At 42.3% G+C, this 15,072-nt stretch overlaps 1 protein-coding gene across 1 annotated transcript in view; it reads left to right on the forward strand.

Moving 5' to 3' along the window:
* The window catches only part of tinagl1 (tubulointerstitial nephritis antigen-like 1), a 40,694-nt gene that overhangs the window by 8,968 nt on the left and 16,654 nt on the right, over positions 1-15,072 (forward strand). The window contains exons 2-5 of the mRNA XM_056582291.1: positions 3,689-4,002; positions 6,034-6,100; positions 14,652-14,744; positions 14,935-15,049. Of these exons, the coding sequence (XP_056438266.1) occupies positions 3,696-4,002; positions 6,034-6,100; positions 14,652-14,744; positions 14,935-15,049 (582 nt within the window). The 5' untranslated portion in view covers positions 3,689-3,695. The remainder of the gene's footprint in view (positions 1-3,688; positions 4,003-6,033; positions 6,101-14,651; positions 14,745-14,934; positions 15,050-15,072) is intronic.

The raw sequence follows: 15,072 nt of genomic DNA on the forward strand, positions 1-15,072 counted from the left end.
CTGCTTTAGCCTTTTGTACAATTTACAATTAGGGCATTTAGCAGACGCCTTTGTCCAAAGCGACTTACATCGTACACACATTGAGTGTTCCACCTTTTCGGCACAAGGGTGCCGAAAAGGTGGAGCTACACACGCCGTCCGTTAATTGGTAGACAGAATCGTCACTTCCGTGTGACAGGGGGATAAAAACAAACAAACAAAGTAACCGCGAGGTATTTCTGGACAAGGATGAAGCCTCATTTATTCAAGAAAATCGTGCACAAAAGTTTGCCGTCCTTCTTGGACATACTCCGTTATGCTCTTTGTTTAATGTGTCGCGTCAACCTGGTCTCCCAGGACTCACGGACGCACATACTCAAAATCCGTGGAATCCTCACGGAAACTCGCCAATTTCCGTGATAGGGCTACAGATTTTGCTCCAATGCAAGTTAATGACACTCATATTCCGTGGCACACAGACAGATCCCCGTCTCAACAATCTAGTCGACCACGGGCGCTTAACTCAAAATCCGTGGTGGCCTCATGGAATCACTTAATCGTGGGTGATATGCCAACGGAATTTGCTCCATTTCAAGTTGATGACGCTCATATTCCGTGGCACACATACAGATCCCCGTTTCAACGATTGAGTCAACCTGGTCTCACAGGGATCCGTAAAATGACCATATGTATAGATTAGTGCTGTCAGTTTAACGCGTTATTAACGGCGGTAACTTAAACCAATTTTAACGGCATTAATTTGCCGCACGATTAACGCTCTTTTGGCTTTTCAAACTTAGTTTTTTCACCTGCTGTCTAGCAACAACTAGTCACGTTAGAAAAACTACAACACCTTAAAGGATCTAGCTACACCGGAAACAAAACAACAAGCACGCCGCACAAACTTGTTTGGGCAAGCAAGGATACGGAGTGGGTGAAAAACTCCTTAAAAGTGTGTATTTGTGTGTCACTCTGTTCGAGCCTGCACCAGAGTTCAATATTGTCATTCGCTGTTACGTCTTTCTCCAATCGCAGTTCAAGGCCCACCTGGTCTGTACCACTTCAGGAGGGGCCGCTCAGTAAAGGCCCATTCACACCCTACGGTAAATACGGATACGGACCGTTTCGTCTGGTCCCGGAGGTGTTTCGTCCGTCAATGGGTCCGTCGCCTCTGAGTTTACGAATCCGGAGTTTACGAATTGTGAAACGACAGTCACTGCCCTCTAGAGGATTTATCGCGTAACATCCATAACAACGCTGAAACCAGACGGAGGTATGAAGGGTAGTTCCGGAGACAACGTTTGGGGCGACGGACGAATTTCGTCCGGATCCGGAGGTATGAATCAGCCTTTACTCCCCTCTAGACAAAATCGACTTGGTTGCGACGTTGACAGTTGTTGCGGCTGGTTTGTTGCGTGAGTGAGAGGTTGCGGGCGCACAGCTCAGGCTGCCGGACGGCGCTGCAAGGAACTTTTTTAAACGCAATATTGTTATCCCGCAGTAATCAGCCCGACAGCCCCGAAACGGCCCACCGGGAATTCTCCCGACTGTCCCGACTACCACACATACACCATCTGTGTGTGTGTGTGTGTGTGTGTGTGTGTGTGTGTGTGTGTGTGTGTGTGTGTGTGTGTGTGTGTGTGTGTGTGTGTGTGTGTGTGTGTGTAGGCGTTATTCGATAGCCTGGTAATGTGTATAAGCCTACGTACAGTAGGAATATCCATACTGGTTTAAATAATAAATGTTAAAGTATTTCCCATCTTTGCTGAGCAAGAGTTTTTTTCGAAAGTTCAGTGATTGAAACAAATAAAAGCCTGGGCTATTGAAATACAATACAAAAATACAATTATTCAGTTACATTATAAGTAGACCATGTAGCTATTATCGTTATAACAAGATCTGTATCAGACCATTAACAATTCACTTCCACCAATCCAATCAAGATCGCTGTAACACCAACTAACATGGTTTACTTTTTCTATTGGGAATGTGGTTCAGGTATAACCAGACCAAATTTAAATATTTATAATATAAAAAACTAGCCTACACGTAGGCCTACAGCATATCATACATTTGACATGTAGAGTTTGACTATTATGTATAAGGCTGGATGAATTCGGTTAAAATGAAGCCTCTGCTGGCCCACAACTAGATCGTCTCGTTGTCTCGTTTTACGCTTTATAAGTTAATTATATTTAAATTATTATAACCATCCAGCCTTTATTTTCTTGGCGTTATCATTACATCCTTTCTCGTTACATCGATATAAATTATTGATATAACGAGATCTGTATCTGACCATTGACCACTTTTGTAGCTTCGAGGAGGTCTGGTGGTCTCCGTATATAATAAATGAAGAAATATAAATATGTATGTATGTTTGTGCATATATATATATATATATATGTATGTATATATATATATATATATATATATATATATATATATATATATATATATATATATATATATGCATATGTATGCATATATATATGTATTTATTATATACGGAGACCACCAGACCTCCTCGAAGCAACAAAATAAATAATAATTAATTAATAATAAATATAAATACCTATGTATTAATATGTATGTGTATGTATATATATATATATGCATACATATATGTATATATATATATGCATACATATATGTATATATATACACATACATATTTATATATATTTATTTATTTCACAATACATATTTATTTATTTATTATGTCCGGAAACCACCAGACCTCCTCGAAGCAACGAAAATGGTCTATTAAATTCAAGATGGGTGCATTGGCAAGAACGGGGATATAGTGCCATATCGTCAATATGTATTTCATCTATATATAATATATATATATATATATATTAGAGCTGTCAAGCGATTAAAATATTTAATCGTGATTAATCGCATTAATGTCATAGTTAACTCACGATTACGATTGTCATTTTTCTATGCTAAATATCCCTTGATTTTTTTGTCCCATAATTCTTCTCATTTTAATTCTCTTATCAACATGGTGAAGTGCATCGGCTTGCCTTGTGCAAATGATTTTTTATTGATAAAACGCCGTTAATAACGCGTTTAACTGACAGCTCTAATATATATGGTCATTTCACGGATCCCTGTGAGACGAGGTTGACTCGGCCGTTGAAACGGGGATCTGTGTGTGTGCTACGGTCGGAATAGGAGAGCCATTAACTTGCATTAAAGCGAATTCCGTTGGCATATCGCGGACAATTTAAGTGATTCCGTGAGGCCACCACGGATTTTGAGTTAAGTGCCCATGGTCGACTCGGTCGTTGAGAAGGGGATTTGTGTGTGTGCAACGGAATATGAGTGACACTAACTTGCATTGGAGCAAAATCCGCGCCCATATCACGGAAATTGGCGTGTTTCCGTGAGGATTCCCGGGATTTTGTGTTAAGCGTCCGTGGTCATTGCACGGATTCCTGTGAGACCAGCCTACCCACACCTAACCGTATCGCACCATACTGCAACGGCTGCTGGCAAGACTGCGTGAGCTGCAGGCTGCTTGGCACATGCGCAGGAGCAACTTGTCCAAAAGGCCTGCTATTGTAGTACTAAGATATCCACATAGGTATAGGCCTACAGAGGCCCATTTAGATCCATCACTGTGTTCTAATTCATCCATTGACTATTATCCAAAAAAGTAAACTGTAAAAAACTTATTTTTCTGCAATCCTTTGGACAGATAAAGCATGAAGCTCATCTTGTTGATGGTGTCCACGCTGCTCCTGCTGGTCGGAGAGGGTAGTGCAGATCGCATCCTCTCCAGCAAGAGGGTGAAGAGGGACCTGACCAGCCCCCTGCACCGTGGGGGCATAAGGGACCCGTTTGGCTCCTACTGCCAGAGGAGGGGGGGCTGCTGTCCAGGCCGAGACGACCTGTGCACCGTGCCCTACCTTGACACCATCTGCTACTGCGACCTGTTCTGCAACCGCACCGTGTCAGACTGCTGCCCTGACTTCTGGGGACATTGCCTGGGCATCGAACCCCCCTTCATCGGTAAGTTCATTGTTACAACCCTTTCATTCAATATTTGTCATATTCTTTAGATTTTTCCCGCCATTTCAAATTTAGTTAAAAACACTAAGGCTCTGTTCGGAAAGTCAAATCGCCTTACCTATGGAAGCATATATGTAGCAAAATTAAAATGGCAATGCAATTTGCAATTTCCAATTCAATAAGTCAGTGCATTATGCAATTGACTATTCATTATTCAATTGAATAATGTAATTTGAAAATATGTTATTCAAAGTGTGTTTTAATATGCAAAGTGACAATGAAATCATCAATTCAATTTGAAAAAGTTATAATAATAAAAGTAGAATTAACATTTTTTGAGAGCCTTTATTCAAATGGAAAAGCTGTTTAACGGTGACTTATTATACAACCAGGGGTGAGGGTGATTAGCCATTACAAGCGGTTTTGAAAATCAGCCTCTTCTGACATCACAAGTGGGCGTGACCATCTAGATGTATGATTTGCTACAGTCCACTGGGTAGGCTGGTACAGTGATCTATCCAGCACACGTCTAGGTGGACACGCCCACTTTTGATGTCAGAAGAGGCAGATTTTCATCTAGCGCACATGTTATCAAACACTGGGGGTTTACTTATTACACATACGCACGTGAAAACAAACAAACACAAGGCACTGTATTACTCGAAAAAGCATATCCATTTCTATTCACGTATGTTTCCATTTAGGGTTATTTGTAAAATCAAACCATTTAGGAAAATAATCATAATTTAACTTTTATACATTTGAAGAGATCCCAGTGTGTAGTAAAAATACCTAAATTACTGAGTTTAATTCGATTTTCAATAATATTTGAATGGTTGCACTATACTATAAAACAACAAACACAAATATACAAATATTTCCTTTTTGATAGTCAGTTTGTCAGTTTGACAGAGCTCTGTTGAAGGCTGTAAGAGCTGTAAGGGCTGGTGTCTGAGGAACACCTTTATGTACACTGTCTTTACCAGTGGCAAGGAAGAAACAATTACATGGATAATAGTAGGGCTGCTCGATTATGGGAAAATCAAAATCACGATTATTTTGGTCAATATTGAAATCACTACTATTCAAATTATTATTTTTTAGTTCAAATTTCGCCTTAGAAAAATACACAAAATGGTCAAAAAGACAATGTTCCAATCTAAAATGATATACAGATATGTATCTAGCTGTTCTGCCCTTTCTATAAAACATAAAAAAAAAATATATGTTTACGTTAATTGTGTGATCGTTTGACGCCAATATCTTGATCAAAATTTGATTAAACGCAGAACCTTGGTATTAGGATATTATTAATTGAATTCATCTAACATATTCCTTTCAACACAAGACATCATAAAACCACAATATAGAGATTTTAAGTATCAGCGTGGAGTAAAATTGCACCAATCAAACAGAATTACAATTAGGGCATTTGACAGACGCTTTTATCTAAAGCGACATACATCAGTTAATGCACACATTGACACACCGACGGCAGATTCAATCATGCAAGGCAAAAGCAAGCTCGTCAGGAGCAGTTAGGGTTAAGTGTCTTGTTCAGGGACATATCAACACTCAGCTAGAAGGAGCTGGGGATCGAACTAGCAACCTTTCGGTTTCAAGACAACTGCTCTACCTCCTGAGCTAAGCCGACTCGGACAGCCATTAAGTGTTCCCGGGGGAATAATGGAGCCAAAGAAAGGTGTGGTGACCCTTACTCTGACTGTGTGCTAAAGGTGGTTAAGGCTGGGCCTGGGAACCCAGCGAGGCAGGATGGACGCCAACGCTGCATTCCTGCACCGTATTACTGGAGCTCACAGTGACTTAGACTAGGCTTATTAGAAACAAGCACACACACAAACACATACACATACACACCCACACACACATACGTACAAGCATGCACAGAAAGACACAAGCACACATAGATTGTTTCAAACAGTTGACAGTATCTCATTTTCAAAACGTTTTCTTTGTGTGTTTTGCTGAATCACTGTGAGTGTTACATGCCTGTGTTTGCCTCCTCCCTAGGCCAATGTGTAAGAAACGGAAATAAGTTCTTATCAGGCCAAACCTACAAGGAGAACTGTAACTTATGGTATGTATCGTGATGAACCGTCCATACTGCTGAATGATGTACACCTGTCTTTTCCTCTTCTCCTCTTACGTATTCCTAAACATTATTGCATGCATACATCTTGCATTCCCCTATGGTTGAATTACTCTCTCTCTCTCTCTCTCTCTCTCTCTCTCTCTCTCTCTCTCTCTCTCTCTCTCTCTCTCTCTCTCTCTCTCTCTCTCTCTCTCTCTCTCTCTCTCTCTCTCTCTCTCTCTCTATCCCCCTTCTCCCTCATTCCTTCCCTCTATTGCTCACTCTATATCACACACACACACACACACACACACACACACACACACACACACACACACACACACACACACACACACACACACACACACACACACACACACACACACACACACACGCACACACACTTACACACTTGCTACTACAAAACCATTGAATCCTTAATGCCTCGTAGAGCCCCTGTCCTAGAGGGCCTGGGGTGGACATGAAGGAAGTTTATAGTTTGACACACATTCCTCATACCCCTTTACTCCTTTCACTTCCTCTCCTCTTTAGCATAGAGAGACAAAAGAACAAATCCCACTACAGGGGATATCTGTCTGTCTGTCTGTCTGTCTGTCTGTCTGTCTGTCTGTCTGTCTGTCTGTCTGTCTGTCTGTCTGTCTGTCTGTCTGTCTGTCTGTCTGTCTGACTGATCAACCTAGATTACAAAAGTGTCTTCCTGTAACCAAAACCCCACTAAGAGTAATCTAAACAGATCCAGACTCTCTGTATGAAACCATTTCTCCACTAACAAAGAAAAATATTATTGCCATTTAGATTGCTATTGATCGGAATCTCATTGATGTCAGGTCTGGTTACTTCCCCCTCCCGAGATCACATTATCAGATGGAGCTCAGGGGCCCAGCAGATAGATTTACCCAATATCCAATTTGTTTATGAGCCCTATAATTCGCCTCCATGTCAAAGAAAAGGGGATTATATCTTGGGTTCTCCGGGACAACAGCGATGGCGGGCTGTTTGTTGTCACTTAAGGAGACACTGATATGGACGAGGTGCAGCCCCTGGTACACTAGACAGAGGTGCATAAGGGGGCTGAAGGGGTTTGAGAGTGATAAATGAGAGAGACGGCTGTGGCGGGGTAATGGAGGTCAAGTGAAAGAAAGAGGAAAGGAGAGATGGAGAAGAAGAGAAAGGTGGATTCCTCACCTGCTGTCTAAAGTGGTTTGTCACCTCCCTCTCATTTGCTGTTTCTCAACCACTGTTACTTTTGGTTTCACTATACTTGCAGGCCTGATAGAGTTCAGGCGTTGTGCCTGAATTCAGGCTTGAGCTTGGCCATGTATGTTGTCAAGAAAAGTGAAAATAGGTGAGCGGTGCCTTTTAAAATGTCTAGTCAAACACGTCAACCTACCTGACCTTTTGATTGACATGTCTGCCACCAACTAGGCGTAGTCTATGTAAGGAAGTCTTTTACCTCGGTATGTTTGCACTGAGGATGGTCTGAATGGCACTGAAAACGTTTTGCACGCACTTTGGGTAGCACTTTAGACTTTTATGCAATAAAAAAATATTGTTGCATCGGCTACATGGTGTGCGAGTTCCGCTCCTTTTATTGTTGTCAAGAAAAGCAATTCTCTATGGTGTCTTCGAATGTATTTGATAATTTCAGGCACAGATAACTTCCCTTCCTATCAGCCCTGTACTTACAATATCTACTGTAGTGCAGATTGCTTGTGGTTGTTTGGTTATAGGTGTGTGCTTGGTGCGTGTGTTCTGCATGTATGCAGCATTATACAAACACCCTCTTATCTCATGTGTAGTCGATGTTGACTTCAAAACAACCACTCATACGGCCAATTCATATTTATTTTTTCTGGCCAGTTCAAATTGGTGTTTATCTTTGCTTGTCCAGACCTGACCAAAATTGACCTCCCTGGTCCCCCCCAGGCTTGACCTCCCTGGTGTCCCCCAGGGCTTGACCTCCCTGGTCCCCCCAGGGCTTGACCTCCCTGGTCCCCCAGGGCTTTTCCTCCCTGGTCCCCCCCAGGGCTTGACCTCCCTGGTCCACCCAGGGCTTGACCTCCCTGGTCCCCTCCAGGGCTTGACCTCCTGGTGCCCCCCGGGCTTGTGTCAATCTGACACTCCATCCATCCGGGGGCCGTCTCAATTGAAATCAACCAGATATGTATCGGACGGGGAAATGTGGCGAATAGTGGCGCTCCTGGGCTACTGGATGATGTTTTGCAAAGATGAACTCTCCAGGTCAAAAATAAAGGAATTTGATGTTTTCCTGGACGTGAGGACGCCAGGAACCAAACTGTGTCAAACACAATCAAAAGTGTGTTGCGGCTGTTAACACTAATTACAACGACGCACACAGGATTAGGAGAACTCCAACACATGAACACACACACCGAGACGCACACATACACACTTACGCTTCCAACTCGGTCTCCCACCTCTCCCTCTCCCTCCTAATCTCATGTCCTTCCGTCCTTATCTCCTCTCCCTACGAGTCGCACTTATGCGCTGTAATCCCATCGTACACACCCCCCCTTCCGCCCTTCCTCCCTCCCTCCCGCCTCAACCCTCCCTTCCTCCCTTTCTGCTCGCATCCCTGACAGCCAGCCATCCTGCAAAGCCCAGCCTCAATAAATGTCATCACGTTCAAATCAGCTCCCCCTTCTTCCACACCCTCATGGAGGCAAGAGTGTGTGTGTGTGTATGTGTGTGTGTGTTTATGTGTGTATGTAGATACATGTTTGTGAATATGGAGGATTGCTCTGTAGCAGGCAGGCTCCCATCCCACTAACAGCTGGTTCCTGTGGTCTCTGGCGATGTCAGCATCCTTCTTCATCCTTCAGTAATGATGTGCAACAAGCCGCCTCCTCAGCTCCTATCGCCTCTTAAGACTTGGCCTGAGTCTAGTGAGTGTTTCATCCGGCTCATTTGATACCAGGGGACCTTGCTTCTAAGCATGATTTCCTTGGGACCCTAGACAGGTCTTTGAAGAGATGCCAGCTGCTGGGGCCGGCCCATTCTGCAGGAGAAGGGAGATAACTAGTGTTGCTAGATTGGGCCATATTGGGCGGGAAATCTGGCAATACTGGAGATAACGTGCTTCTGATAACAGCCCTTTCGCATTGCTAGTCAAGGCTGCTAAATGGAGCTCACTGTTGGCTTTCAGGATGATAACGATGGTTACTATGAGGTGGAGGGGTTGCTGCTGTATTTAAAAATGTATTTCAGGGGAAACAGATGTTATTTGGTGATTTTCCATCATTCGAATACCTTAGTGCTGTATTGAAACTGCATATTTTTTCGATGACTTCACAGAATTATTGTCTAGCATCTCCACAGAATTTGACTAGTTATAACTGGTGACTTCAATTTTCATACTTATGATTTGAAGGAGAAGTGTGCAAAAAATCTTTTTACCATTTGTGTTCCTGAAGCTTGACTCTTTAGTTTTGGGAAGTGAAGCAGGCCCTCTTCCTGAATGTCAATTTTGAATATTTACAGTTTCCTTTGAAAAGCACGGATAGCTGACATGAGGATGCACACTGTGTTATTTTTGCCCTGGAGCTTCAAATTCAGATCATTGAGGTGGCAAGTAATGCCTGATAGAAATGCAACAATTTCAATTTTTTCATTGTTTTGCAGGAATTCCACAAATGGTATTGCTTTTGGACTCTTCTGATTCAACAGAAACGTTTCTAGCTCTTTCTGTAGTGTCCAAAAACGCTCCAGTACTTTGCCTTTACTAAGCCACCTGACATTGTTGTGTAGAGGCAAATCGTCAAATTCTGCATTAACCTCTTTGAGGAATGAGCGCAGCAAGCAATGCTGCAGAGCAGATGATGTCCTCAAAAAATTGACAAGTCTCATTACTGTTGATTTCTGAGTAATCCTTTCCAAGGCTGGCACACAAAACCATCTGATGAATGACACAGTGGTATGCTATGAGGTCTGGGTGATGAACCTTTAAGCGGGACACTAGTCCCCTTTCTCTCCCAGTCATACTTGGGGCTCAATCAGTTGCAATGGAAACAACATGCTTCAGGTCTATCTCTCGGTCTCTCAACGTCTCCATCACTGCTTCATAAATTTCATCCCCTCTTGTATGCCCATGAAGGGTTTTGAGGCCTAACACATCTTCGAAGAATTCCCCCTTCTCTTCATCAAAAAATCAGACAAACACCAGAAGTTGGGCATCATCTGTGTTGTCTGTGGATTCATCCAAAGCCAGTGAAATGCATTTAGCCTTGTTAACAGCAGATTTCAGTTGGTCCAATAAATCATCAGCAAGGATTTCAGTTCGTCTTACTGCAGTGGAATCAGAGAGGGGGGGTATTTGATTTATTTTTTGTATGAGGTCATCTTTTTGAGTTACCTCAAACAGAGCGATTGCTACTTCCTTCATGCACTCCTTCACGATTTCCACATCAGTGAATGTTTTTTTGTGCTTGCCTAAGACCCATGCCACTCGCAGTGAGGCTTCAGTTCCACGCTCCTGTTGTGTGGCTGACCTGACTATCTTAGTGCGTGTTGCTTGGTATGATGCTCGCATTTGGCTTATTTTTCAGGACCTTACTTCAGAGTTTTGTGGGTAATTCTGCTCGAAGTGGCCATGCTTTGTTTCGTAATGACGTTTCACATTTCCACTTTTTAAAGGGCAACTGTCTCATTACAGATTAAACACATTGGTTTTGTGCTCCCTCTAGGCAGCACAAATGCATATTTGTCGGTCCACTCTGTCTTAAATTCAAGATTTTCGGAATCTAATTTGGAGAACGCCATGATGTTTGCTATCTATAGAAACACCGTTCGCAAATCTGACCGTGTTGTTGTAGTCAATGATGACCTGTGTGGCGCGTAGCCAAAAGGGCCAATGTGGGCCAGGTCCACTATGATTCACAGCTGGCCCACCCTATCAGAATTTCCCGGCATTAACTTGAAATTCAAGGAACGAAAAAATAGCCCATATTATAATGTCTGACAAAATTACAAATATTTACAGAAATGCTATTTCTGCGCTTAATTTTGATTGGGTAAAGCTATTTAGGAGGCCATAGTGTGCGTTCTATAAAATATTCTAATCTAGAACACTCCGGCAGCTCCGGCGGGTGTCCGGGAGCTCTTTATCTAAATAATATGATATGATATAATATAATATAATATAATATAATATAATATAATATAATATAATATAATATAATATAATATAATATAATATAATATAATATAATATATAGATATACTATCTATATAATCCGGCGGGTGCTCAGCTCCGGGTCCCGGCAGGAGTGTCGGCTCCCGGAGCTGAGCACCCGCCGGACAATCTCCGGCGGTAGTCCGAGAGCGCCCCGGAGCTGAGCACCAGCGGGTGTCCGGGAGTCCGCACCGGCAATAATCCCTTTCTCCTCCATGTAGATTTGTGATTCAGGGAGTCAAAGCTAAAGTTCCTTTCCCCCAATTCCTCCTCAACCATGCATGCTTGCGTGCCTTAAATCCCCCCGGGGAATGTGACCCGAACGGGCCGACAGACTGCGGAGGGGAAAAAACACTTGCAGACCTTGCTTGCGCTCGCGGCAGCAATGTCATGGTGATGTTATTATACAACCGCTGTTAGGACATTTTGATTGGGCAAGAAGTATATACGTGATTGTAAACACATCGAGAAATCACACGCTTGGAACATATAAAAAATAAATAAAAAAAAGAATAATAATAATAATATTGATTTTCGTCTTGGTCCGAATTTCATTGCGTTTGGGTCCGGATCCGGACCGGAGTCCGCCAATTGAGTACCCCTGCTGTAGACCATACAATACTTCTGGACAGGTTAGAAAACTGGGTGGGGCTTTCAGGCACAGTCTTAAATTGGTTCAGGTCCTACCTACAAAATAGGAACTACTTTGTTTCCATTGGCGACTTTGTATCAGAATCAACCAACGTGACATGTGGAGTCCCACAAGGTTCAATCATAGGACCCTCTTTATTCAACATCTACATGCTCCCACTAGGGCAAATCATGCAAAATAACAATATTGACCATCATTGCTATGCTGATGACACGCAAATCTATGTATCGCTATCACCAAATGACTATCGGCCCATAGATCTGCTGTGCCAGTCCATTGAGCAAGTGAAAGAATGGATGTGCCGAGATAATTGTATTTGGTTCTAAAACGGAAATGCTTAAAGTAACCCAACACCTTCACTCTCTGTCCCTGAAAACCTCAATCAAAGCCAGAAATCTAGGGGTTATCATGGATTCAGATTTACATTTCGACAGTCACATCAAATCAGTTACAAAATCTGCATATTATCCCCTTAAAAATGTAGCAAGACTTAGAGGGCTCATGTCCACCGAAGACTTACAAAAACTTGTACATGCCTTTATCATTAGTAAGCTTGAATACTGCAATGCAAAAAATTTGAAGATATTACACCATTTCTGAAATCGTTACATTGGCTTCCTGTAGGTCAGAGAATTGATTTTAAAATCATGTTGCTAACCAATAAATCCCTATATGGTTTAGGCCCAAAATATTTAACTGGTATGCTTCCATTACATAAGCCTTCTAGACCACTAAGATCCTCTGAGACCAATCTGTTAATTATCCCCAGAGTAAACACGAAACATGGGAAAGCAGGATTTAGTTACTATGCAACAAATAGCTGGATTTAAGACTTGCTCCAACTCTGAGCACCTTTAAAACAAGACTGAAGACTTTCATGTTTGCTTTAGCTTTCTGCTAAATCTTAAATACATTGCACTTTCTTAAAAGATTTTTTAACTTTGCCTTTATTTTCTATTTTAACACTAAAATGCCTTTTTAACGTTCTATTTTACCCCTTTCTTTGCATATGTTTTCTTTTACTTATCTATTATTTGATTTTATTGTATGACAATGTTTATATGTGAAGCACTTTGAGTCTGCCTTGTGTATGAAAAGTGCTACATAAATAAAGTTGCCTTGCCTTGCCTTGCCTATTAGATAACATTAAACATTGAGTCGTTAAATGGCCCCTTGGATCCAAAGCCATGACGCTGGTTAGGCTGAGAACAATCAAAGAGTACAGTCCAAATTGCAGAACAAAATATAATTTAAAATCAAAGTCCATCTTATGTCATTATAATATGTGTTTTCAGAAGCCCATAGGCAGTTGTTTGTTACGGGGGTCCATCGTGTACCTATGCATGTCTATGTGTGTTTCTGTGTTTTGGATGAGCATACAGGCTGTCTGTCTCTAATAAAGAAGTATTGGTATGACCTCTCACATGACCCAAAAGGCACCTATAACTCTAGTCCGGATAATGCTGGCCGGCCCTCCGTCTGTCATTGAGCTGGTCTGTGAGTCCATGTTTTTCCATCCATTTCTATTCTGGGTGAATGTGACCTCTGGACCCGTGTGTTCTAACGGCACTATTGGTGAGGTACCTCTCCAGAAGGACAAAGCCATTATCTGTTTCCTTCAATCAAAGGCAACAGGGACCTCCCTTTTGGGCCACTGCGGGCCCCAGGTATTCCTGTGTTTTACCCCCTGCCAGAGGAAGGTGACAGATGACCTGCTAAAAAAAGCAGCAGGAAGGAATGTTGTTGGAGAGGGGATATTTCATTTGGCTTGAACACATAAGCCCCAATCAACCGTTGAGTTCAGAGTGTGTATTTTATTCTGATATCATTTAAATATAAAAATAAAGTAGTTTAATCTATTTAAATTGACAATATGATCATTGTAATAAACACACACACACACACACACACACACACACACACACACACACACACACACACACACACACACACACACACACACACACACACACACACACACACACACACACACACACACACACACACAAACACACAAACACACATATCTCTCTCCCTCTATACTATTGTAAGAAGCCTCTATAGCTCTGTTTTGTTTTGTTCTTTAACCCGAAGCTAAATGTCTTGATGTGACCATTAATATCCTGCCCAGTTATGTACTCCATCCTCCATAGACGTTGTTGTCTTCTCTGCTCCCCTTGCTGTGCTCTGACTACTCTGACTAAAAAAGGAGATGGGCTTTTAGACGAGAAATGTCCCCTCCCGTTTTTTTCTCTCTAATTCAGTTCCAATTGACTCCCCTGATGAACTCCAAACTCAGACTTAATCTCTTATGTCATCCTTCTCATATAACTGAATTGATTTTTTTAGTGGTTGTTTTAATGTTAAATGTTTCCTTAGAAATGACAACTGAACTTTGGGTATGGCACCAAAGTCAAATGGCTCCAGGTTATGCCATGCGTCCACAGGATCTCATATGTCCTTGTAACACCTGTCACAGTATAGAACTGCCTAGTGCCGATACAAACCGTTTTCTTTCTTTCTCTCCCGTTGCTCTCTTCATTCCTCTATCTCTTTATGCATCTACCAACTGTTCTGTCCTACTAGACTACTGTGATCGACTATATACTACAATGTACTTCTGTGTACTACTATGTACTACTGTGATCTACTATATACTACAATGTACTTCTGTGTACAACTTTGTACTACAGTACATGTGGGACCACGGGACGCTGGGAGTGTGAGCAGAACGCCTGTCTGATAGAGAACGACATGATCCAGTCTGTCAACAGAGGGGACTATGGGTAAAGATCACACACACACACACACACACACACACACACACACACACACACACACACACACACACACACACACACACACACACACACACACACACACACACACACACACACACACACACACACACACACACACACACTTACTCAATGTCCTACACACACACACTACACAGTGCTCTGTGCTGTTTTGCAGATGGAAGGCCACTAACTACAGTCATTTCTATGGCATGAGTCTGGAAGATGGCATCCGGTACCGACTAGGCACCCAGCGGCCGTCTAGAACCATCATGAGTATGAACCAAATCCAGGTAACACTGTCCATCTGTCTGTA

The sequence above is a fragment of the Gadus chalcogrammus genome, chromosome 22 (genome assembly GCF_026213295.1).
Source record: "Gadus chalcogrammus isolate NIFS_2021 chromosome 22, NIFS_Gcha_1.0, whole genome shotgun sequence".
In the NCBI taxonomy this organism is placed as follows: domain Eukaryota; kingdom Metazoa; phylum Chordata; class Actinopteri; order Gadiformes; family Gadidae; genus Gadus; species Gadus chalcogrammus.